General features: G+C 45.2%; 1 protein-coding gene across 2 annotated transcripts in view; it reads right to left on the bottom strand.

Annotated features, from left to right (window-relative positions):
- TIA1 (TIA1 cytotoxic granule associated RNA binding protein) overlaps positions 1-25,567 on the bottom strand; it is a 229,701-nt gene that overhangs the window by 105,975 nt on the left and 98,159 nt on the right. For both annotated transcript variants that reach the window (XM_078666720.1, XM_078666719.1), the window contains exon 8: positions 6,309-6,417. In XM_078666720.1, coding sequence (XP_078522846.1) covers positions 6,309-6,417 — 109 coding nt within the window. The remainder of the gene's footprint in view (positions 1-6,308; positions 6,418-25,567) is intronic.

The raw sequence follows: 25,567 nt of genomic DNA, 5'->3' as shown, positions 1-25,567 counted from the left end.
AAGCAGGAATTTCTGATGTTTTCTGGAAATTGGCACGTGAAAGTATGTGTTCTGAAGTTCTATGGAACACATCCTGTCCCCTTGATGGGAGTTGTGGAAAAATCTGGTGCAGCGCTAAGATCAAAACATTTTCTTTCTGGATGAACTTGTTCAAACATCTCAGATCAAGTATTAGTCAGTATTCTTCTTCAGGACCAAGTAATAAGAATATATTCCCTGCCGTTGCTGCGGTAAAGGAACTTCCTCTATAGCGTCTTTTTAGTAGAGTATTACCCTCTGCCTGAAGTAAGTAATGTTGCTGTACATACGTTCCCTGAGGTGGTAGTGATGGAGGTGGGGACTTGAATCTGAGCAAGTAACCATTTTGTACAATACTGAGGACCCACTTGTCTTTTGTGATGTTTTTCCACTCGTCCAGGTAAAACAGGATACCTCTCTACCCACCGGAGTCAGCAACTAGGATGGGTTGAAGGCAGTGCTTAATGCTTTGCAGGTTGCATTGCTGAGGAAGGTGCTGGTCTGGGGGCTCCGCTTCCTCCTCCTGATCAACGCTGGTGGTAATGCGACTTGGACTGCTGTTGCTGTGTTTCGACCAGTGAGGGTTTTGTACCCCCTGTTGAAAAGTCAGACGATCATAGGGTCAGTATTTGCATTGAAAATCTTTACGCTTCTCAAGGCCGACTCGACTGCCTTCAACATGTCCATTTCAGATTTCATCTTGGACATATCGGCATGAGTGCCGAATAAGGAGGTTCCCCTGAAGGGAAGGTTCAGGATTCTGCACTGTGCTTACAACTTGAGACCAGTGAGCCGTAACCAGGACGAACGCCTAGCACAAATGCCGTGGGAGTACCCATGTGCTGCCAAATCCGAGGCATCCACAGCTGCGCTGATCACCTGGTTCGAATAAGACCACCTTCCTGCAATATTTCATGGAAATCTTGTTTGCCCTGTCGTGCCTCCCCAGGAGTGCAGAGGCACTAGCCACCTTCATAAAGGACGCAGAAGTATTGCACGTTTTCTTTCCCAGGGAATCCATGTGCTTACTCTCCTTCTTAGGAAGGACTGAAGAGGAAGTCACTCCTGGATGGGCCTTAATGGCTGCTGCCACAACATAATCCAGTGGAAGATCTGCTCTTAGGAACATTGGATCCTGGTCTGGTGCCTTGTATTTCTTTGTGATGCGTTTGGGCGCCCACTCCATTGCAGCAGGTGTTAGGTGTTAAAAAAAAAAAAAAAATTGCAATTCTGGTTCAAGCAGGCCCTGGACCCAGAAGCTTTGCTGAAGACCTGTGATGCAGTCTCAAATATAACCAATGCAGAGGTAGTCGGTACAGGCATCTCAATGTTCAACTGATTGGCATCTCTGCATAGGACTTCATTAAAGATGATCATGTTGTTGACTGGAGACACCATAACCGGAGGAGTAGCAGGCAGAGTGTGAGTAATCTCTCAGACGATCATGATGATGTAGACCACAACGATGATCTTAGTTTGCTTCATGATATGGAGGAATGATGAGATCTCAAACGTCTGAGGGGTGTTCTAGATAGGAATCTCTTGCGGGAGGAGACCATGTCGTCCTTGGAGATGTGTGTGGAGATCTTCCTGTAGAAGATGCAGGTGGAGGACCAGCAGAGACTCAAAGGAGAGTAAGTTTGTGAGAAGTCTAACCCTGGACTTCTTGGTGGAACTCTCTAACGCCGGACACTCTGCAACCACCTTGAAGACTGAATAACAGGAGGTGTCTGCTTTACAGAAACCAGAGACCCCCCCCGGCTTGATTTGCACGATCCTGATGCCCTGGGAAGAAGATGCTTCTCTTAACGTCGACCGTCTGGATTTCAACTTTGATCTTAGTCTTCTCAATGCCTCAATAGACGGCGAGAAGGGCCTCGACGTTGTGAAGCCCGTCACTGCCATAGGATTCTTTGAAGGGGAGGAAAGTCTATTCCGCTTCTTCTCCAGTGAACACCACGGAGAGGTAAGCCTCGACATCGAACTGGTGACACCAACTGCGACACATTCAACGTCAACCACCTATGTGACTCTGGTGGGTCGACATCGACAGTCAATGCTTCGACGGCAGCATTCTGGACACCGACTGCTGCAGCGACGTGAGTGAATGGCAATGCAGGAGTTCCTTCGACTTTGACCCAAGTCCGTTCTTCGGCATCGACTTGTGCTTCTCAGATCTCACGGACTCCCAGCCTAAAGCGATGGGTCTCGACGCCTACTTGCCTTTCGTCAGTGGAGGCTCGACGTCGTCGCATGCCATGTATGTGTTTCCCTTCGGCGTCGGAAAAAAATCAGGTTCTCACCTTTGACACTGGTGAAGCAGAACGATGCAGTTTCTTTACTGATCTGCCCCTGTGTGATTTATCATGAGGAGGGCTCTTTAAGAGCATGTCTATTCCCAAGACCACTTTTTAATCCCTTTCCTCTCTCCAGCAAGGCGTGTAGCTTGATCCCCTCTCTGTCTTGAAGTGTCCTCTTGGAAAACTATTGGCAATAAAAACACTTCTCTGGATTGTGCAAGGATGGCAAACAATACAGACGGAGTGTGGATCAGATTTTGCCATCTTTCTGCATGAAGGACATTTATTGAATAATGCTGGCATTTCGGACAGAACATATTCTCAAAATTGTCAGAGAAAAGCTAGAAAAGACACCCAGCAGCCAAAAACAGAGTGAAAGTAGAAAAACTACCAGGAAACCAATTTGTAACTGGAAAATATAAAAAAAGGACGAGCTCAATGCTCCAGGATCCTCACAGAAGGAGCCGGAAAAAGAACTGACCTGTCACCTGTAGCGCATGATGGGAGCAGGGAGGTCTTAAAGGCACAGTGCCAGTTTTATTACTGTTGTGTTTTTTTTTTCTATGCAGCCTATGGTCGTGTAGCCTGCTATTACTTGCCCTTTTCCTTGAAAATAAAGGGCTATGTCAAAACACTAAGGAGTGCATGTTTTATGTACAGAAATATTTTGTAAACGAGATTATAAATGAAAAATCCATTGCAATTTTAGCGTCTTAGCCTTCCCGTTTGGATGTAATATGTAAATATATATATATATATATATATATATATATATATATATATATATATATATATATATATATATTCAACACACATATATGAAGAGAACCTATTCAACATTTCCTGAACGCGTTTCAAAATCGTTTTACTTAGAGAATAGTAAAAGTTAACTAAAAGAATGAGATCAGGCTATAGTACATAGATAAACTATATCACTTAATTGCTCATGACTTTTTTTTTTTAGAGGGACTGTGGATGTGTGAGTGGGAAATGCAAATACCTTGTCGGATGCAGTTCAGATGTCAAAATGCATGATAGGACTTTCACACAATTTCAATGAACGGTCCTAGCTTTATGGCTCCAAATACACTACTGGACTGTAAACTATAACTCGGGAAATACTACAATTCATTTCAATAATTTTTTATATATTCACTTGAGTTAATTAACGTTCACTAAACAGGGAGTCACAAAAATGAAGGGTAAACAAGTAGTAAATTAACGTACACATTAAATGTGGAAATGTGTAGCATCGCCACCTCAGTAAACTAACTGCAAGGCACTCAATGGGGTTGAGAGGCCTAGTACTCCATATCCACTAGTATGCCATAACTCTAATTTTTACAGCACCACTATCTGTACAACAAAAGTGTCATGATAGACTAAATGGACCCATAAGCATCTATGTAAGATACCATCTGTGCAGCAGAAAAAGACAACTAATTGTAGTTCAAAATGGAATCTTCATATGTCAATTACTGAAAAGAGTCTCCAGAACTCAAGATTCTTGATCACCTAAACAAGAGATATTATAAAAAATAATAAATAAAAGTCCAATAATTTAGTGTCACACACAGACTGACAGGAAACCTATACAAGATTTGTTATGGGCTGTACTTCACCCCGCATCACATTCATGCCCGACAAATTTTCAAGCACTAACGGGCACATGCATCAAAGGAAGTTGCATTCGCAAACGGTTTGAATCGCAAAATTCGGCCGTTTGCGAATGCAATTTCCATTTTTGGGATGCATTATGCATTTTGTTCTTGCAATTTAACAAATCGCAAAATTGCGATTGCATTTAAGGAATCTCAAATTGAGATTCCTTAAATGCAATGCATCAAACTTTTAAAAGTTGCGAATTCGCAAATAAGGGATGCAAAATACCATGAAGTTGACCTTCATGGTAATTTGCAAAAACTTTTAAAAATGAACAAAAGTGCATTTTGCAAAGTGCCATTTTACACACACACATGCCCTTGGGGCATGTGTGTGTGAAAAATGTACTTAATGTCAAATTTCAGGGGTGCAACAGGGTGTCCTTTGGACCCCCCCCTGCACCCTTGAAATTGCATTCTCATTTTGCAATTCCTTAATTGCGATTCGCAAAATGAGAATGTCTTCCCATTCATTTCTATGGGCCTCTAGGCCCATAGGAATGAACGGGAAGGGATTCCTGAATTGTGATTCTTAAATTGAGAATCGCAATTAAGGAATTTTAAGAAATCGTAATTTATTTAGCGATTTCTTGATGCATTGCAGTTGGCGATACCTTAATTGCGATTCCTTATTTTTCGCAATTAAGGAATCGCAAACTCCAATGTTGATGCATGTGCCAGTAAATGCGGGAGGGAGTATTTTGTTTTGGAGAGATGGGACTTGCACATTCACCTACATTATAACGCTCCACTTTGCCTTCTTCCCCTTTTATGTGAGCTTTAGGTAAAGGATGCCTTCCCTGCCACCTTAGGGCTGACTCACTTTGAGGACACAGTGACATGCCTTTCCTTCCATCTTTTGGCTCGCTCACTTTCAGGACATAGGGACTGAGAACTCCGCAATGTAACAGCAACAGACTTTTCTGACATGCTCCATGTTGGTCCGAGAACTCTGGTTCAAAGATTGCCATTTGGGTCTACAAACTCGAAATGGATGATAGGGGAAAAAAGCTCCCCGATTCACAGTTTTTTCTTTTAAATTCGGGCCCGCTATTGAAGGTTTATGTGAAGCGGACTCTCCTCCTCAGACCCATATATTTTGGTTCAAAATCATGTAGGTCAACTCCAACCATCTAGTGATGCATTTGTCATCACAAAACAAGCTGCCAGAGACTGGAAGGACATGGCCTTTGTTGTGCTCAATAAGACTTTCCAACTATTGCAGTGATTCTTTCTTACAATGCATAAACTTTCCACACACAAGTGTGTTTGCTTGACATTGAATGAGATCCGACCATGTTGGGAGGCATTGTGTCCACAGGTTTGGAACACAGAAGTAGAGTCATGTAGCAGAGTCCTATAGCAGCCGTGCGCCAACGTTGGCAAACCTTGCCAGAGCGGAATTTGTATTTTTCGCATGTAGCAACAATTCATTTAACTCTTTACAAGCACTTGTTTGCGCACATTTAGACCAGGGTTTGAGGATGCCACGGTTTCTTCATTTGAATGCTGGGCCTCAGAACTTGTAGCTTGCTGAGCGGTGTTCACGTTCTACGATACCTGTATGCAACGATTCTATAATTCACAGAAGGGAGCCAAGATTCAGGGATTGAAAAAACATAATTATAGGACACCTACCCACACACTCTTGGAGCTGGAAAACATTTATTTGCACAATTAATATTTTACAAGTGAGGGCCAAGTGGAGGGTCAACCGGGACCCTCACTACCTTGACGTGCAGGTGAACAGGACTATACCTAAGATTTATAGCCAGCTACCACCATGCACTTAGAATTAAAGGATAACAGCCTCCACTTTGGTGTATGGGGTACAACTATGCTTTGGCCAGATGTTTAAATGGAGCTCACCTCCAGCAGAGGAGGATTTTAAATTTTTGGTTTTACTCTACTTGGAGAAAACACAAGGACCACATAAAAATGCAGTATGGTACATTTTCAACCCCTTAAGTACAAAAGCTCCCACGGCAGTCTCAGCTTGACAATTTGGTTAGCGAAGTAGGAGACCCCAGATGTACTGAAAACGAAAGACTGAAAATATACACTGTAGAGAGCACTAATGAAATAGTGGCAGGCAGTAAAGCGGGACTGAGTTTGGAAAAAGACTGCAGCAGGTGGTATGGCACGCTCTAAAGGTTGCCATGGGTTCAGGGCAAGAGCATAACAGGACTGTGTTCAATGGTTAAGTGCTTTTGCAAGTGGACCACCATTTATTCTGACAGAATATTGCCAACAAGTTACAATACACCTATGTAAAACACACATAAGCGATCATTGGCAAGGGATCATTATTAGAAGCATGAAGACTCACTTTCATATGTGCTTTTGGGAGCAGGGGGTTTCCGAGTTGCCCAATTAGTTCGAATTTGCCTGCCTCCAAGCCACTGACCTCCCATTTGCTGAATGGCATTTTCTGCATCCTGAAGAGAAACAAAGCATTAAGATGCATAACAAGAAAACACAATTACAGATGCAGAAACAGAGTACTTCAATCACAAGAATATTTCATACAAGAACGGTGTGCAATACAAATGAAAAAGTACCCAAAGGCAAAAATTTGAAAAAGTGTTGGGAAAACAGTTTATCACGAATGTAAAACTGCCATTTTGACAAACTTTCCTAAACGTATTTCATGAACTAGTTTCTCTTCAATTAAACAAAGGAGAATGAGTATCAAAGAAGCTAAATTATAGAAGGCATAACACGGTCACTGTTTAACAAAAATCCCTTACTCACTTTGCTTTAAAGAATTAATAACTTACTGCAATTGATAGCAAACTTGTGTTCCCTATTGATTATCAATGAGAATAGGCAAAACGCATGTCCAGTAATATCTGTAAAACACTTGCAACAGTGGTAGGAAGTAAAACAATTTTAAAGGACTGTGGGACTTTATTTTTTAGTACGAGTAAGATACCTACACCCAAATTCACATTTTAAATAGATTTAAAAAACTGAAAATATATTCTAAATTTAAATACCTGCGTCTGAGATTTCTATTTTTTGAACATACATTTTATGCACATGATCCAACACTGCAGCCTTTAGGTTCATAGAAACTGCCTAGTCCTAGAATGCTCAACTGTTCAGCTAGACAGTTACATTTTAACGCTTAAGAGTGAAATGGACTGGAAATTCTTGTTGATGAATTTAAAGAAAATCATGACAAACCTGATTAGGTAAACTCCGTATACTACCATTTCTTTTTAATTATATAAAAAACAAGCATTGGCATAGCCAATAGGTCTCGCCTTTGGGACCTTATAAGTGTTTAACCATGCAACAGTTAATGTTGGTGCACCAGGGATATTGTGCTGCTGCATAACTAAATACTTATAAGGTCCCAAAAGCGAGACCTATTGGCTATGCCAATGCTTGTTTTTCTAGGCATGGATGCCAACAGAAACAGTCATCATTTCACCTATTTTTTAGTTAGCAATCTTTATTTAAAAAGGAAGTAATGTAACCCATCGATTGGGGAGTCTATAACATGCCTCAGTGTCGAGCTTTTAAATTTGCTGATGGCAGGAAGCACTAGAATGGGTGCGTCGGGCAAAAGTGAAACTGTGAACACCACATTTGTTTAATTGACAATGTTCATGCCTGGTCAGTACTCTGGTAAGCATTACCGTAACCGGTGCCAGTAGAACGTATTCCGTGAAAACACGGCATAAAAACCTCAACGAAGCTCACTTGGGACAAAACAGATAAAAGAGGGACAATGTAAGCAGGGGAAGGGGCAGAACGAGAGTGGAGGGGAGAGAATGAGCGAAGGACGGGACAGAAAGAGATAACACTATGCCTATAAACAGATGAAAGTCGCAGTGCGCCTGGCTTAGGATGGGGCAGAAAAGAAACTAGGGTAAAATGAACGTGGAATGGAGGAGGACGAGAGTCCGTGCAAGAAACAGGCAGGCAAAGGGAGGTGGGGGGGAAGTATGAACAAGAGATGGAAGAGGAAGAGGAGACTGAGCAGAGGGCGCAACAGAAATTAAGGACATGGTAGAGTATATGCATTGGATGGGCATAAAGAAAGGTGATGATGGGGCACAAGAAGGAATAGAACGGGGAGGTGAAGTGTATGTGCATGGGGCAGAGCGGGGAGGGAGGGGATGATCAATGGACGGGAGAGAAAAAGAACGAAACGGGAGACGTGAGCTGGGGCAGTGAGAGGAAGGCGAGGTGTAGTATGAGCCAGGAAGAGGCAGAAGGGGGAGTAGGAAAAGTGTGAACAAGAGATGGGACAGAAAGAGGGCGAAGGATGAGAGCTTGAGTATGGGACGGGCTTAGAGAGAGGGAAGGAGGGACATTTTTGCAGAGTAGTATCGATGGATGGGTAGACAGATAAAAGGCGGAGAGTATGAGGAAGGGATGGGACAGGAAGGGAAAGATACAGAGTGTGTGCAAGGGATTGACAGAAAGAGAAAGGGGTTGTGAGTAAGGAATTGGGCAGAAACAGATAACGGGAGGAGCGCATCAGCTTCAAATGAGGCAGGACGAGACCGGGGAATAGAGAATGAGGAAGTGATGGGACAGCATCAGATAAAAGGAGAAGCGTAGGACAAGGGGTGCAAAAGAGGAAAGCAGACCCCTGCGTCTAAAGCAGGGTCGGAACTGCAAGAGATTCGAGAGGGGGGATGAGCAAGGGATGGGATAGAAAGGCAGGCGGGGCTGTGAGCAACGGATTGGGCAGAAAGAGAGCGGGGGTATGAGCAACGGATGGGACAGGAAGAGAGCTGGGGTGAGACCAACGGATGGGGCAGAAAGAGGGCGGGGTAAGAGCAACGGATGGGGCGGAAAGCGAGGTAGAGGGGGCAGTATGAGCAGTGGATGGGGCAGAAAGAGAGGCAGAGGGTGCAGTATGAGCAGTGGATGGGGCGGAAAGAGAGGCAGAGGGGGCAGTATGAGAAGTTTATGGGGCAGAACGAGAGGCCGAGGGGGCAGTATGAGCAGTGGATGGGGCAGGAAGAGAGGCAGAGGGGGCAGTATGAGCAGTGGATGGGGCAAAACGAGAGGCGGAGGGGGAAATATTAACAATGAATGGGGCAAAAAGAGAGGCGGGGATGTATGAGCAACGAATGGGGCAGAGAGCGAGGCAGAGTGGAGTATGAGGAAAGGAAAGGGTAGAAAGAGAGGAGGGGGAATATTAGCAAAGGATGGGCAGAAAAACAGAGGGGGAGTATGAACAACGGATGGGGCAGAAAGAGACTGAGTATGAACTTCGAGTGGGCAGAAAGAGAGGCAGAAGAGGTAAAAGGAACGGATGGGGCAGAACGAGAGGCATGGGGAGAGTGGGCAACTGATGAGGCAGAAGGAGGCAGAGGGGGTAGTTTGAGAATCGGGTGGGGCAGAGGGAGATGCAGAGGGGGCAGTGTGAGTAACGGATGGGAGGAAGAGGCGTGGGTGAGTAACGAATGGGAGAGAAAGAGAAGCAGCGAACATGAAGCACCTGAGCATGCGAGGCCGAAATAAAGTGCAACAGTCTGTGGAAATATTTATAAGATGCGCAAGAGGAATTATTATTGAAGGATGGGGGTAGGGACAACAAGCTCTTTGCATTGCTGTGGGGAGGGGGGAATGGGGGGAGGAGAAATGCGACGACATGGCCTGCCGGCCGTGAAAGTGAAAGCACGGCCGGCCGGCCGTGAAAGCCTTTGATGCCGCAGGGGGTGGAGCGGCACCAAGCTGGGGAACAGATGGCTGACGATTTGATGCTGTGCACGCACATTTTAGGTCAATGCGCTTGCGCATTGACCTAAAAGCACACGGGCACAGCATCAAATCGCCAGTTAGTTAAAGTCTGGTTAAAGCCCTATAGTCTCGCTTCCGCTCAATGCGCATGCGCATTGACAGGTCGCGAGACCTAAAAAGGAAATGGATTAGAAAGGCTGAAGCTTCACGTGGAGGAGAAGGATAAGTTACTTACCTGTAATCCTAGTTCTCTTCCATGTGTATACTCAAAGCCATAAGCACTGAATAGTCCCGCCCACACGCGGGGACCCCGGAGCAATAACCAATAATATGCATATATCTACATACATATATACATATATGTAGGTAATATGCATATACATAAAACATATGCAGCCTGAAAAAATTACTTGGCTCAAAAACTGCCATCATAGAATGTAAATTTTGTATGTGAAAAAATAAAGACATAAGTCATAATTAAGGCTCCCGGTTTTCAGTTTTTACAGATAAATACAGACAGAAACCCATTTATTTTCCTGTCTATTTTAAACGTGGATAAAAATTGGGTTGTTTTTGAGTGATTCTGAATGCTGTCAACCATGACTGCCAGGCCAAAAGTTGTGCGGATTGACAGGCAAACGATTAAAAAAAATTATGGAACTTTAGTAAAAAGCCTTAAACAGCAGTAGATTTGCATGACCTGGATACTAAAATGAGCACCTTTTCATATAAGTGCGTAATTTATCATCGGAGTGTGTATATATTTTTTAAAGCTGTCGGGCATTCAGGCACGAGTTTACATTTAACTGGCTCTACCATAGGAATACATTGCCTGGTTTTCACCAGAATTTCTTCAAAGAGTTGATTTTCAAAACTTACAAATATTCCTTAAAAATCGCTTGTGTAACAAAAACGATTTCTTTCAACAGTTTACTGGCAATGAATCAGGGCTGAATTCAGGATCCAGCCCAGAGTAAGAACAACATTCGTACAGTGATTTTATTACATTTACTTAAAACTTCCCATTGAGCTCCATGTTATTTTGTGTATAAACTTGTTTTGCATATTGCAACAACTATTGCATTTAAAAGTAAACTGCTATTTGAAAATATTTAATTGCAACATCTAATTCTGAGAAAGTATTTATGATACGTACTGTGGTTTTAAAATAAACTACATATTTTTATATACAAAACAATTGGCCTAGAGTTCAGTTCTCGAGTGTGTGAGACCATTTGCTGACTGAGTGTGTACAACAAATGCTTTACACTGTCCTCCGATACTGCCTTACTGCTCGACCAAGCTACCACTATAGAGAGTAAGGTTATATCTAACTTTAGCCTCTGCCATACCTCTGGGGACTGTGGACTCTGTGCACACTGAACCTTACTTTGGTGCAGTATATACACAGAGCCACTTTCTTACAGTAACCCCTGTATTTTTTTCTGCTGATTTGTGTTGCAGTGTCACGTTCTATGTACTTGCCTGCCATGTAGTTTTGGGTGCAGAAGATTACAATTTACTTATGTTTAAGATTTTATTTCAGCTTCAGGCAGGCTTCATGACAACGTCCCAACTGTATTCCAAATCCCTTAATTTTTACCATACGAGAGAGAAAACCCATCTCTTCCACTGTATAGAGTGAGCTGGGAAGGTCACATGTGAAACCAATACAGAACATGTTTAAAGCTAAGATTAGCAAGAACTGATATTTTGCTTGCCCCATCTGTTTACTGCCAAGGCATATGGTATGCAAAGAAGGAAAAGCAGCACCATTACCTTCCTAAAAGTGAAGGTAGGCATGAAAAAAGTGACTTGCCTACAACTACAGCTCTCCATCTTTCATGGATTCACATGTGCAGGTAACAGCAAGAAAAGCCGTTTTCCAAGGTTGCATGGAAGCCTTATCTGTAGATCAAGGATTTATAAACAAGTCTGAAAGAGTCTCACGCAATAGCCCCAAAACTCTACACAGTACCAAAGAGGGGGAAATCATTTTGTATTAGTGGCCTTTATATGGTCAAATAATTTCTCTAGAACTCCATGATACAGTTCCCACTCATTGGAAACTAGTACTTCTCTCCTTAACCCGCCTGCTTTTAATAATTATTTCTCCCTGCTAAGTGTACTGCCATGAGACCAGATGAACAGATTAAAACGAACAGAAAGAAAAAAGTGACAAAACAGAAAGCCAAAGGGTGGAGTTGCTTTCAAGGTCCACTATCAACATGCCTGGTACACCGCCAGGGTTCAACTTAATGAAGAGATCGCAGGCGGTCTGAGATAATCTAGGAATTTAATGCATTGACTTACATATCCAAGAACTTTGTAGTGTGCACAATATAAACAAAGTGTCACACAGAACTACAGGCAGTATATCTAGTCTGACCCTAGACCAGCAGACCACTGAATGAATCTTCTCTACGGCATCATATACAAAATAAAAAAGTCCAACATGTGAAACTCACTCCAGGGGAAAGAGCATTAGGAAAGATGGAATGATCAACATCTGTGATGTAATCAACAAAGAGCTTAAATACCAGGAGGAAGCACACGAGGAACTAAGAGTCAAAACAGTAACAAGATTGACCATAATGGCTGCGGAAAAGCTATATTAAAATTACAAAGCAGTAGACATTTTCTTGTGCATAAAATATAACTTTAGAACGGACGCCCCTGGTTCAAATGTCTTTTGCACCATATAAAACAACATAAACACCAAAAATCTGAAGCTGCAAAGCATTTGTGGAAAAAAGTGTAAAAGCATCTCGTTAAGGATCGTTTCCCAAATGGCACCAAGCATATGAGAAAGATGGGAGAGCAAGGAGGATATAACATAATGGTCTCCGAGGTATATGTGGCTCATTAATAAGCACCGAAAAAGCAGGGAAGCATCCCTCCCTTTCTAAACAAGAAACCAAAACAGTAGAATGCCCTATGTACTTCCCTATTGTGGACCACAATGGCTGCCAAGGAATAGTGAAATTAACCCGATTTTGAACTGCGGAATATGGGCCTGAGTAGCTTCAGCAACAAATCAATAGACATGGTCTAACGGGTAAGACTATCCTTTGACAGGAAGACACCAGTTTAAATCTCATTGGCGTTACCTGGAAAGCATTTGTGAAATGAATGGGATAAAGAGCATTTTAATAATGATTTTCCCATTGGCACGAGGGGAAAATAAAAAATAAAAAGATACCACTCGAGGGCAACAGTCCCTCGATTCTTTTACAATGCAAGAACTTGACTGGAGGTGGAACAAGACACTCAAACAACCAATAGCAGTTAAAAATGAATAATCCACTGGCAGGGCGGGGGCAAATATGTAATTACTAAAGGGGGAGGGAGCTATGCTGATAAAGACTATATAAATAGTTTTTTATAGATATTTTTATTTTAACATACTTATTTAATTTACACATTTTACATAGTTGAAAGAAGGGATATAGATCAGTATTTTCAGGTATAGAAGAAATCTCACCATTCTCTATTACGTTAATTTTGCCCCATCTCTGTCCAACAAGTTCTTAATTGAGATGGGGGGGGGGGGGGGGGAGTCAGAAGAGGCGGAGTACAGATATTCCCTTACATTCCACTTCTCCCATACTTGCATCAATTTTTTCGGGCATCACCTTGAGACATACACTGTTTTTTCCCTGACCATGCAGCAGTCCATGTCAGTTTCCCATGCATTCAGTGTTGGTGCTTTCTGTGAGCCCCATAGCCTGGAAATATTTCTTTTGGCATCAGTCTGGCCCAGTGTCACCCATATTTTCTCTTTGTTACATAAATCTGTTGGGTCCTAAATATTTATCAGGCAGTGTTTAGCCTCTAGAGCCAATTTCTTTCCCAGGATGTGCGGTGAATTTCTATCCAATATCTACCGACCTAGTTGCACTCCCAAAAAAGTGGAAACATGTACCTTCACTTCCACAACCTCGCCTAGAGTCAGAGTCTATCTTGTAGGCCATTTTGACCAGAGCTGGCCCGAATAGTAAATTCTATGTAATATCTTTAGTTGTAGCAATTGGAGTCTGGACAAAATAGCGACTTCCCTGGGTGAGGCCTGCACCTCCATCCAATCCTCATCATCCAGCTCCATCTCCCGTTTTCTGTAGAGTAGGGCAAGGGGGTCCGGAGTGTGATTAATCAATTTACTATAGGTCAGTGATATTGCCTTCATGAGCCTAAATTCATCCAGGAATCTATCTTCCTATGGCGAGGCCTTCCCCGCCTGAATATTTGCCAGTAAGGCGTGCTGCACTTGTTAGTATCTGAATCTCTCCCAGTTGGCCAACTCATTCTGGCTGTAGTTGGGAAAATGTTACTACCTTCCCCCCTTTCCACAAGTCTCCTACCCGGGGGACAGTCCTTTTGTATCCCAATTGTCGAATCCTTTTGATTTCCTTAAGCTATCCAGCCATTCCGTGTCAAACAAAGGGGTGGCCTGCGTACGTTTCTTGGCCCACCCCAGACTTTTATTAACGGTATGCCATGTATGCACCGAGTGCGATGTTGGTACCGTTAATTGTAATCTGCTCGGTTTGGCGTAGAGGGTCTTGGTGTAAGATTCCCCCAGGTAAAAGCCACATTTCCATTCTGTACCCCCGATCATTTTGCAGTCGGAATATACCTTGATTGATGGCTGCCAGATGGGCTGCCCAGTAGTATTTCTTCATGTCTGGGAGCCCTATCCCCAGTCATACCATCCCCTTACCAGTTTTCCGAATGCTATTCGGGGTGTCCCTCCCACCCAGAGCAATGTTCTTCGTGTGCTTTCTATGGCAGTGACATAGGATGCGGGGACCGGATTCGGAGAGTTGTGTAGTACATACAAAAAGCGGGGTAGGGACATCATCTTAACTAGAGCTCCTCTACCTAGGAGTGCGAGCGGGAGAGTCTCAGTGTTCCAGGTCCTGTCGCAGTCTTTGCAGCGGTGGTAGGAGATGTTCGTAGTATAGTTTTCGATCTCTACTGATGTATATATCAACATATTTAAACCCCATTGTGGCCACTGCCATTTTGCAGTCCCCAGGGAGGGACGGGATTCGACCTTTTAATACAAATAGCAGTGATTTGGCACAGTTGATGGTATAGCCTGAGTATTTGCCAAAATTAGTAATGATGTTGAGAGCTCTAGTGAATTGAGGTCTTGGGCGGCGCCAAGTATAGTAGGATGTTATCGACATAAAGGGGGATGCGATCTTCCCATTCCTCCGATGATAGGATCTCTACGGACCAAAGTCGCGAGAGGCTCAAGCGTTGAATGCAAAGAGAAATGGGGACAATGGACACCCCAGCCTTGTCCCCTCTGCAGGCCAAAGGTCGCTGATTTTTTATTGTTTACGACTACCTGTACTAGAGGATCAGAATATAGGAGTTTAATCCAGTTAACAAAATTGGGGCGGAACCCCAACTTTCCCAACATTGCGAATAAATATGTCCATTCGATTGTATCAAATGCCATGGTGGCGTTCAAAGACACCACCACTGCATATTCTCTCAGTGTATATATATGTCCCATCACCGCATGAAGGCGGCGGTGGTTAAGTGATGCATTTCTAGAGGGCATGAAGCCAGACTGGTCCGGACGACTAGTTTAGATATCACACCCACCAGGCGGGAGGCCAACAACTTTGCCAAGATCTTGGCTTCAGCATTCAATAATGAAACTATCTATGGAGAGAAGGGTTTTTTAGGGTACAGGGAAATACCAGGCGCACAGCACACGATAGTGTACAAAAAGGGTAGGTCCGGGTGCAAATAGGTGAGGGGACAAAAGGCCCTAAACCCCTCCGAGTGTGTGCAGAGCACACGTGTGAGAAGTTGGCCTGATGTGCAGTGCTCACTATTCTAGTGATCACTATATATCAGTCCAAACAACCCTTATTGATGATTGGTTGTAAGTCAACCTTATAGACCAGCTATCCTAGTAGCATGGATACGAGCAGTCTAAGGCTAAGACTCTAGAGGGCGTGTTAAGCCAGCTGTTTTACCATCACATTACCCCTTGAACACCCAGTGAAAGGACACCACACAAGTGTTATGAAAATAAACAATGTATTTATTAGAATCACAACAACCCTGTACTCTTTATGAGGACAGGGTGCTAAGCACACAACAAAACTCTTACGAAAATACTTTTAAGTTAGCACGTTACACAAATGCCCGAGGGGCACGAAAAACCATATACTTTCAAAGTGGAATGCGAATTACTAGCAGGTAAGTAACGATTCTCAGAGGCTTTGGGATCGCTAGGACTGGACTACTGAACCTTTAGATTACTAGCAGGAGGCCTAGGGAACTCGGGTGCAGAGTGTGCACTCTCACGCGGGATGCGGGACAAAGTCTATGGAAGCTAGAATTCACAAAGTTAGTGTTCACGGGCGAACCCGACCTGGTAGGGAGAAAACGACAGTGGATCCTGACCCTTGGATAGTGAGGCTATGCTGGGACACCGGAGTGCCGAAGTTACCTAGCCCAGGGGCTGCAGCTGCATAGGTCTGAAAAGACGTCGGGGATCTCGTTGCCGGACCAGGAGCCTGGAAGGAAGAAGTTGCTGGCAGGCGACCAGTGAAGGAAAGTTCGATGGATCCAAGCCTGGATCAAGGAAGAGGAAACCTGAAAGCAGAGGGGACCAAGTTCTTGAATCACTAGCCAGTGATTAAGTGGGCACCAGGATGGCACCGGGCGAAGTCACCGCAGTCAGGTGAGTGGGCGCTGCTGGGCTCTGCAGTCTCTCGGACCAGGAGGCGTTGTCGGCGACCAGGATGGAGGTGCGAGCTGTCCCACGAAGGATGAAGTCGTCGGCGTCGAAGTTACCCAGGATTGGGCAACAAGCCTTGGCTAATTCAAGCCCACGCGGTGGACTCAAAATGGCGTCTTGAGTGGACCAGGAGGGTCCGGGGTGCTCCTCTTCTGGAAGGGAGCAAGGGCCAGTCTGGAGCAACCAGACCAGCAGCAGAAATGTCGTCGGGCGTCGTCAGGAAGGCCACAAGCCAACGGGCTAGTAGCCAAACAACGCGGTGAGCAGCGGAAAGCAGAAGGGCCCCACGCAGATCGTGGAGATGCTGGGGGGCTGCTCTTCGGTGCTGGAGCTGCTCAGGGTGGGGGCTTCTCGGACCCCAAAGCACTCACCAGGAATTCACTCGGCGGGCTTGCTGGAAAGAAGTCGTGCAGTCTTGCAGATGGCCGGTCCCTTGAGGTCTCGTCGCACCCACGGTTCTCAGCTGGGCTGTAGAGGTGGGTAGAGGTCAGAGGTGCCAGGGAAGCCGGTTCTCGTCGAGCTGGGCAGTCGGATTCCGGAGGAAGGACTTGCAGCAGACCGCAGTGTTCTTAGATGGTGCCTGCGGATGCAGGGTGACTACTCCTTAGTCACAAGGGAGAAATCTTAGGAAGAAGTCTTGAGTTCCTTTCGCAGAAAGTAGTTTCAGGATTCAAAGATGATCTGATTTGGAAGGGGGCCAGTCTCTACCTTTATCCTGTAAAAAGGGGCTGGCACGCGACTAAGTCCTGCCCTATGGGTGGGACTAGGAGGGGGGTGGTTACACCCACTTCCTTGGCGGGCTTTTCCCCAGCACAGGGTCTGGAGTGACCCTGGAACTGGTTCAAGCCGGCCTATGCACAGTGAGCACCGGGGTGCTACTTGCAGTCACCTTCCTCTAAAGCCCTGCCTACCTACAATACACAAAACCCTGTCTGGGACGGTGCTGGCACCGCCCCTGGCAGGAAACCCTTTGTCCTTATCTCCTGCTCTGGGAGGACTCCCAGCAGCAGGAGGGCAGACTTGTGTCTCGGTGGCAGCATCCATTTTGTGGATGCTAAGGCTCTGTCTGACTTTTAACCGGGTTATAGGTTACAGGCATGTCGTGTCCCTCTAGAAGGGTGGAATGCTAACCCCGTCGCCAGAATTGGCGAGGGGTTAGTATTCCAATTCGTATGACACCTTACTCGACATGTTTTGATAAAGCGATACCAGAGTTGGCACATAACCGCGAGGATTATAATGCACTTAAGAGTATATGGTATGCGATATCATGGAAACGGCTAAGGGATGGATCCCGAAAGCCGCAGACAGGCTCAGCTCATGCCAGAGCACCATCTCACACGATTCCAAGCACTCTGCCTTCAGGATTGTTAAGGCCTGCCATAGGAGTGACTGATAGGAGATCTGTGTGTCCATTTTAGGGTTAGATATAGGTATACTATATCTAAAGCAAAGAGTGATTACACCACCTTGCCCCAGCTGTCAAGCAGCCAGTTGTGTCAGATTTGGATGGCCAGCCAGGGGTGGCATAATACATGCTGCAGCCCCTGGTAGGCCCTGGGTACACCTATGCCCTGGGTACCTAAGGTACACTGTACAGGGACTGGTAAGGTGACTCAGTATCCAATTTAGATATGTACCTAAGGTACATGGAATCCATTTTACAGAGAGAGCAGTAGGCCTGGGGTCCTGAATAGCAGGGCCCCAGGTCAACTAAGTCAGAAAACCAGCAAAACACCAGGCAAAAAGTTGGGGGCAACCATAGTCAGGGGTCAACCTTCCTACAACACGCAATACAAGGCAAGAACAAATACCAATTGCACACCAAATTTCAGTAAAGAAGGAGATGCCTCAATGGACATAAAGGTACAAGTAACAGTGATCGAGGCAGAGGAGAATAGTTGTTGGATGAATCCTCTTTTATTTCATGAAGGGCCAGCCGACACGTGTTTCGTCGTTAAGCGGTAACAGTGCTTGCACGACTCATCAGGGCTGTGACGAGAAGAAGGACCACAGGTCGCTTAGCCGGTGATACTTCCGACCCGGCCCTCGCTCGGGACCAGGCTACTGATGGGTAGATGGATGTGGCTCCAGAGCCCGTGGACGGCTGCGCTGAGGGAAATGCTCAACGGCGGAGGCAGTGCTCCAAAGGCAGGAAGTTCGTGGTGCCACACAATAATGACACGCATTCACATTAGGATGCAGGGGTGTCCGAGTGTTAGGTCTGGAAGTGGCAGGCGAGAAATCGCTCGTTTTCGGCGGGATCAGAAATCAGGTTAGCTGACGGAACTTCTGTGTGGGAGCAACCCTCCCAGCCGTCTGCTAACCTGATTTCTGATCCCGCCGAAAACGAGCGATTTCTCGCCTGCCACTTCCAGACCTAACACTCGGACACCCCTGCATCCTAATGTGAATGCGTGTCATTATTGTGTGGCACCACGAACTTCCTGCCTTTGGAGCACTGCCTCCGCCGTTGAGCATTTCCCTCAGCGCAGCCGTCCACGGGCTCTGGAGCCACATCCATCTACCCATCAGTAGCCTGGTCCCGAGCGAGGGCCGGGTCGGAAGTATCACCGGCTAAGCGACCTGTGGTCCTTCTTCTTCTCGTCACAGCCCTGATGAGTCGTGCAAGCACTGTTACCGCTTGACGACGAAAAACGTGTCGGCTGGCCCTTCATGAAATAAAAGAGGATTCATCCAACAACTATTCTCCTCTGCCTCGATCACTGTTACTTGTACCTTTATGTCCATTGAGGCATCTCCTTCTTTACTGAAATTTGGTGTGCAATTGGTATTTGTTCTTGTATTCAATAATGAAAGTCTATACGAGGAGCATGTATTTTTGGGCTTGCCTTCTTTATGTAGAACTATCAGTGTGTCCGTTCGCTGGTCTGAAGGGAGTTTACCCGTGTCTCGACTTTGCATGCACTATCAGATAGGGGGCAATGGCGTCCGGTTTTAATTTGTAAACTTCTACCGGGAGACCATTGGGACCCACCGCCTTCCCAGATTGCAAACCTCTTTTTGAATGTACGATAAAGACGATATTAAATGTGGATCACCTCCAGTGGACTCACCAGTCACTAAAAGTAAAACAATTCTGATCAGTAAAATCAATTGAAGAGTGGCATAGCTTCTGCAAGTCATGCAGCGGACTTTCATTCCAACACTGACGGACAAGTCACTAACTAACGCAGATTCCTTATCTTAGAAAACAATACCCAAGCAATACCATCCTTGGAGGAGGGGCTGCAAACTGACCTCACCATTGATCCCCAAATAAGAGAAGCCGGTCCAAAAGAATGATGGAGTTGAGAAAAAAGAACAATGAATGCGTAAGAGCATCGCTAGAAAAAGAACGGTTAAAAAACCTGCTTTGATACGGAGAACATTGATAGATGAAAAATGTAATGCAGATGCTCATTGAAGAGAAGGAAGGAAACAGACATGTACAACTGAGAAAGTTGAACCAGGTCACAAAGGCCGTAGGTAGAACGCAGCAGCGTGCACCGGATCACCATTTGTGCAAAACAAACATACCTGAAGTAAAAAGTAAAAGCCATCTACAAGAGATCCATGCAAAAGATAGGTATGTACATGCAGAGACGTCCAAGGATAATATACAAGGATAAATATGCATATAAATAACTGGAATTCCTGTAGAAACGTAAGTTACAGAGAATGTAGCAAAAGTATAACCGCTCTTCTGAAGGGAAGTCCTGTCCTCTGTCAGAGCAGGACGACGAAAAGTGGAGGAAGGAGTGACACTCCAAGAAAGGAGGTAACCAAGGAAGGACAGATAAAACATCCTACAGTCGTAAAAGAAGAGGTTGCAACAGTAACTGAGGTGGAGACCGAAATACAAAGCTGGGAAACCACAAAACAATGCCATATAGAGCAGTAAGTGGAACGCATTTCCCACTACAGGAAAAACGGGCAACTGTCCAAGAACTAACACCACTGACTGGGGAAGGATGCAAGTAGGTGGTAGCAGGAACAGCAAAGAATATACAGCATGTAAAAAGACCACGATGAAAGAGAAGTAGACTGCCAGGTGGAACGAAGGGCTGGCTGAAACTAAGGTTAACATATAGTAGATTATGACAATCACCTCTGGCCCAACTTACAGAAGCAGGGGAAACATTGAGAAAAGCTAGGATAGAAAGGGAAACCAACCTCTTGCTAAATAAGGACAACAGATAAGGATCCAAACAATCAAGGGGATGGTGTCCCAGGTGAAGAGAACTTGAAGAACAGCAGACAAAACAGCTACTCCATGGGTGCGATGGCAGAGATTTAGAAAACCCCCTGCAGGAGGAAACAGCAACTACTGTACCCCAAATATGTAGAAAGAACACTTAAAGGGTAAAAACAGTCAAGAACACCAGACTGCAGAAAATGAGCAGCATTAGGGGGACAAAGGAGAAATGGGGGGGCCCAAACAAGAAAATAGTGCCGCGTTGCGAATCGAAAGAATACGCCAAGAAGATGCCGCTACCAGAAGGGCATCAGTGAGGGAGAAGTCGTGAAACCCAGTCCCGACCAAGTAGAACTTAAGAGTAGGGGAAAATCCATATGTCTCAAAGTAAAAATGAACAAAGAAGGTCCACACCGCAATGGGGGTTGAAGACCGGAAAAAAGGATAATCAGGCAAAGAGCGTGCCTGCGGCATTAGTGTCGCCTATATTGAGGGGGAAAAGAAATTAAGAAATTGAGCACCTATAAGGGATACTAATTGTATAGAAAGCTTATACAACAAGTCTAAGGCATACAAAATAAGGTCCCGGGAAACAAAGAACAAGCCTACAGTGATCCACACTACGTAACGGAACACCTGCCACACAGTAAGCATTCGGGTAGGAAAAATCAAGCAGCAGAAAGAATCTGTAAGAACAGACTCCCACAAGACCGCAAAGCATGATGTGTTGCAGATGGCTGGAAACAAAACCAGTCATTGACTGCATAACTGCTAAGAAAAGTACATGCAGCAAGCAGGAACACCGCACCGGGTGTAAACCAGGAAGGGAGAGAGTACTCAAACCTATGAAGACTGACCAGAGTCAAAACAAGGGGAAACAAACTGTCCCAAACAACCTTAGTACAAAAAATAGCTAAGACTATGCACCACCATGACAATCTCTGAGCCAGCACTAGGCCAAGTCAGCATGTGCGTCAAAAAGGGAGGTGCCATCAAAATGTATGTCAATTGAAGTAGTTTGCACAGCCTCTGAAAACCTGAAGTATGCAACCATGCACGCCAAACTAGAGCTATGAAAGAGGTCGTAGCCCGACCAACAGAATCGGTAAAATCTATACACCAGCGGATGCTAAGAGTGGCAGCTTCCTGCCCATCACGTACAAGGGGAACAAGAGCATTCCGGGCTTACTCCAGAAGTGGGGGCAGGAGGCGTTCCACTGAGTCCCACAAGGCGTAGGAAGAAGCAGTTGAGAAAACAAGTGTTCAGCGAGTGCAGGGCAGCGCCAGAAGAGAAAATACACCTACCACAAGGGTTGAGTTTCCTGGCCCCTCTCTCCAGAAGGACAGGAGGGGAAAAAAAATCTATATTTTAAGAGGCCAAACTAGCTTGAACCACACAGCTCCTAATAGAGGGATGTCTAAGGAGACAGGCGGGATCCCCCAGGGCCAGGTGAATGTCTGTGAGAAATGGAGCGAACCACAGGTGTCCCCATTTAAGGTTTAGACTAGGCACCCAGTAGGATATCGAAGAGAGTCAACCAGGAGGAGACAGGAGGATGGAGAAGATTCCTCGCCACTGGTGTCACCAAAGTAAAGTAACCAGTTAGACAGCATGGGGGTGGAGTGTAGGAAAGGATTAGTTACTTACCTGTAATCCTAGTTCTCTTCCAGGGGTATACTCATTAAAGTCATAAGCACTGAATTATCTCCGCCCATGAGCGGGAACCCGGAACACAAACAATATACATATATATGTGTAAATATACCAAAAAGTACATAGTACTAAACTAAATATACATGTATAAGACCCATAATATGCAGCCCAACATATATACATAGGCTAATAAAGCCAAACTTACACATGTTCTGTAGCATGAAAATATGCTATATATCCATGCAATAAACCGGCATGAGCCTAAAATACATTTCATAACCATGAAAACCTTTTATTTTCATCAAAGAACCGGTTGTAAACAGTTATTAGCCTAAAACGCTGCATATGAAAAAATGTCTGTGTACAGAAAATCAGACTGGCACCCTGCCTTTAAGGCCCCAGAGAATCTGCACACTTTGCCTTTAAGGCCTCCAGGAGAACTCTGTTCCCATAATGCCCCACAGGTGACAGTTAGGCCAGCTCTTTTGTACGGCACCATAGACTTAGCAGGAATCTGCACTTTAAAACATTTACAACAATAACCTATTGAAAACTCAATGCTACTGCTCGCCCGGGGAGGCGGGAGTGTGCTTATGACTTTAATGAGTATACCCCTGGAAGAGAACTAGGATTACAGGTAAGTAACTAATCCTTCTCTTCCAGGGGATACTCATTAATAGTCATAAGCAGTGAATAGAGTAGCAAGCTCATACCCACCAGAAGCGGGCGAACAGATAAGTGCATAGCCACACTTTTAAACCATAGTGTTCAGCTAGAATTATCAAACAAATTTGAGGGATGCTTGTCCCACTTGTGCATCAACCTGCGCATCAGAATCTAAACAGTAATGGCGTGTAAAGGTATGCACTGACCGCCAAGTAGCTGCTTTACATTTCTCTGACATAGCCACATTCCTAAGGAGAGCTGTGGTAGCAGCTTTCCCTCTCGTAGAATGAGCCCTAGGTCTACCTGATAAAGACTTGTGGGCTGGCTGATAAGCCAGTAGGATACATGACACTATCCATCTAGAAATGGACCTCTTAGACGCTGCCAAACCAGTATTCGTAGGATTATAGTTCACAAACAGACGTATGCCTCAAAGACTTTGTTCTGTCTAAGTAAAATTTCAAAACCCTTTTCAAATCTAACGAATGTAGTGCCCGTTCAGCCGGGCTCGAAGGGTTTGGAAAGAAAGTAGGCAATGTTATGGTTTGATTAATATGAAAATCCGACACCACCTTGGGCAGGAAAGCAGGATGAGTTCTGAGCACCACTCTGTTTCCATGAAAAATAGTGTACGGTTCCTTGCAACGCAGAGCCTGGATTTCGCTCACCCTACGAGAAGAAGTGATGGCCACCAGGAACGCTACTTTCCAAGATAAGTGTTGTAAAGACGCTTTATGTATGGGTTCAAAGGGGGAACCCATTAACTTGGTCAACACCACATTAAGCTCCCAAGGTGGAGAAGGAGACCTGACTGGAGGATACACCTTCCTTAAACCTTCCAAAAAATCCTTCACCACAGGCATCAGAAAGAAAGATCTGTGTTGGCGATTTTCTATAAGCAGTTATTGCAGCAAGATGGACTTTGATGGAACTAAACTGTAAACCAGATTCAGCAAGGTAAAGCAGATAAGGTAAGATCACCTGTTCTTGACCATAAACAGGGTCAAGACCCTTACTCTGACACCAAAGGTAAAAGCGTTTCCACTTAAATCCGTAGGATTGTCTTGTAGAAGGCCGCTTTGCCTCCTTAAGGATGTTCATACACTCTGGATTCAGCTGCAAGTGCCCGTACTGGATGACTTCAGGAGCCATGCTGCCAAGCGCAGGGAGGGCAGATTGGGATGAAACACTCGCCCCTCCGGTTTGGACAGAAGATCCGGGCGACAAGGCAATCTCCTGTGTGGTACTTCTGACAACTGGAGGAGATCTGGGAACCACCACTGGCGTGGCCACTCTGGGCAAATCAGTATAATTCTGGAGTCGGTCTTGTACATCCGGTTGATCACTGCCGGTATCAACGGAATCGGTGGAAAAGCGTACAGCAAGTTGACACCAGTCTATCAAAAGGGCATCCCTTTTAGACCCTCTCTGGGAGAACCTGGACGCGAAGACGGGGCATTTTGTGTTTGCCGCGTCTGCGAACAGATCGATGTCTGGTGTGCCCCAAGCTTGGAAAATGCTGTGCGCGACGTCCTTGTTGAGAACCCAGTCGTGTGCTTCGACGAAGTCTCTGCTGAGGTCGTCCGCCTGAGAGTTGAGACTCCCTGGCAGATGAACCGCTGTTATTGACAGGTCTCGTGCTAGCAACCAATGCCAGATGGTCTGGGCTTCTATGGACAGAGTCCTGGACCTGGTACCCCCCTGCTTGTTTAAGTAATACATTGTGGTTGTATTGTCTGTTTGCACCAGGAGGGACCGAGTCTGTAGAGATGGAGCCAAGGATTTGAGAGCAAGATGGACCGCTCTAAGTTCGAGCAGATTGATGTGATATCCTTTCTCGAAGTCTGACCATAGCCCTTGTACCTGCAGAGGGCCCATATGCGCCCCCCCCAACCTTGGAGAGAGGAGTCTGTGATCAGAGTCTGCATTGGTGGGTCCTGATGAAAAGGAACTCCCCTCATCAAGTGTGTCATCTTCATCCACCACCGGATGGAATCTCTTGCAGACTGTTGGAGATAAATTCGATCCTCCCAGCAACCCGTCCTCTGCTTCCACTGATCTTCCAGACACTGCTGTAGAGGACGCATATGCAAACGTGCGTTTGGAACGATGAAGATGCACGATGCCATGGACCCCAGGAGAGAGAACACTTGCCAAACTGTCGGATGTGCAGACTGAAGGAGAAGAATACACTTCAACTTGATGGATAACCACCTCTCCTCCGAAGGACACTTGTTTTCTTTTTCCGTGTCCAGTAGAGCACCCAGGTAGTGGATCTTCTGGGTGGGGTTCATTATGGACTTATTGTAATTGACTTGAAGACCCAACTTGCACATGAGGTGAAGGCATATAGATAGATGTTCTTCCAGTAGAGATGGGGATGAACTCTTCAGAAGCCAGTCGTCTAAGTACGGATGTATGAAAATCCGTCTCTTTCGAAGACAAGCCGTAACTACCGCCATACATTTGGAAAAAGTTCTGGGAGCTGATCTCAGGCCGAATGGGAGTACTGCGTACTGATAGTGTTGAGCAGCTACTTGAAACCTGAGAAACTTGCGATGTTTTCTTGATACCGGAATATGAAAATAAGCA

The sequence above is a fragment of the Lissotriton helveticus genome, chromosome 11 (assembly GCF_964261635.1).
Source record: "Lissotriton helveticus chromosome 11, aLisHel1.1, whole genome shotgun sequence".
Taxonomy (NCBI): Eukaryota; Metazoa; Chordata; class Amphibia; order Caudata; family Salamandridae; genus Lissotriton; species Lissotriton helveticus.
Note: the sequence above shows the minus strand (reverse complement) of the source record. Positions and strands in the feature narration are given on the sequence as shown.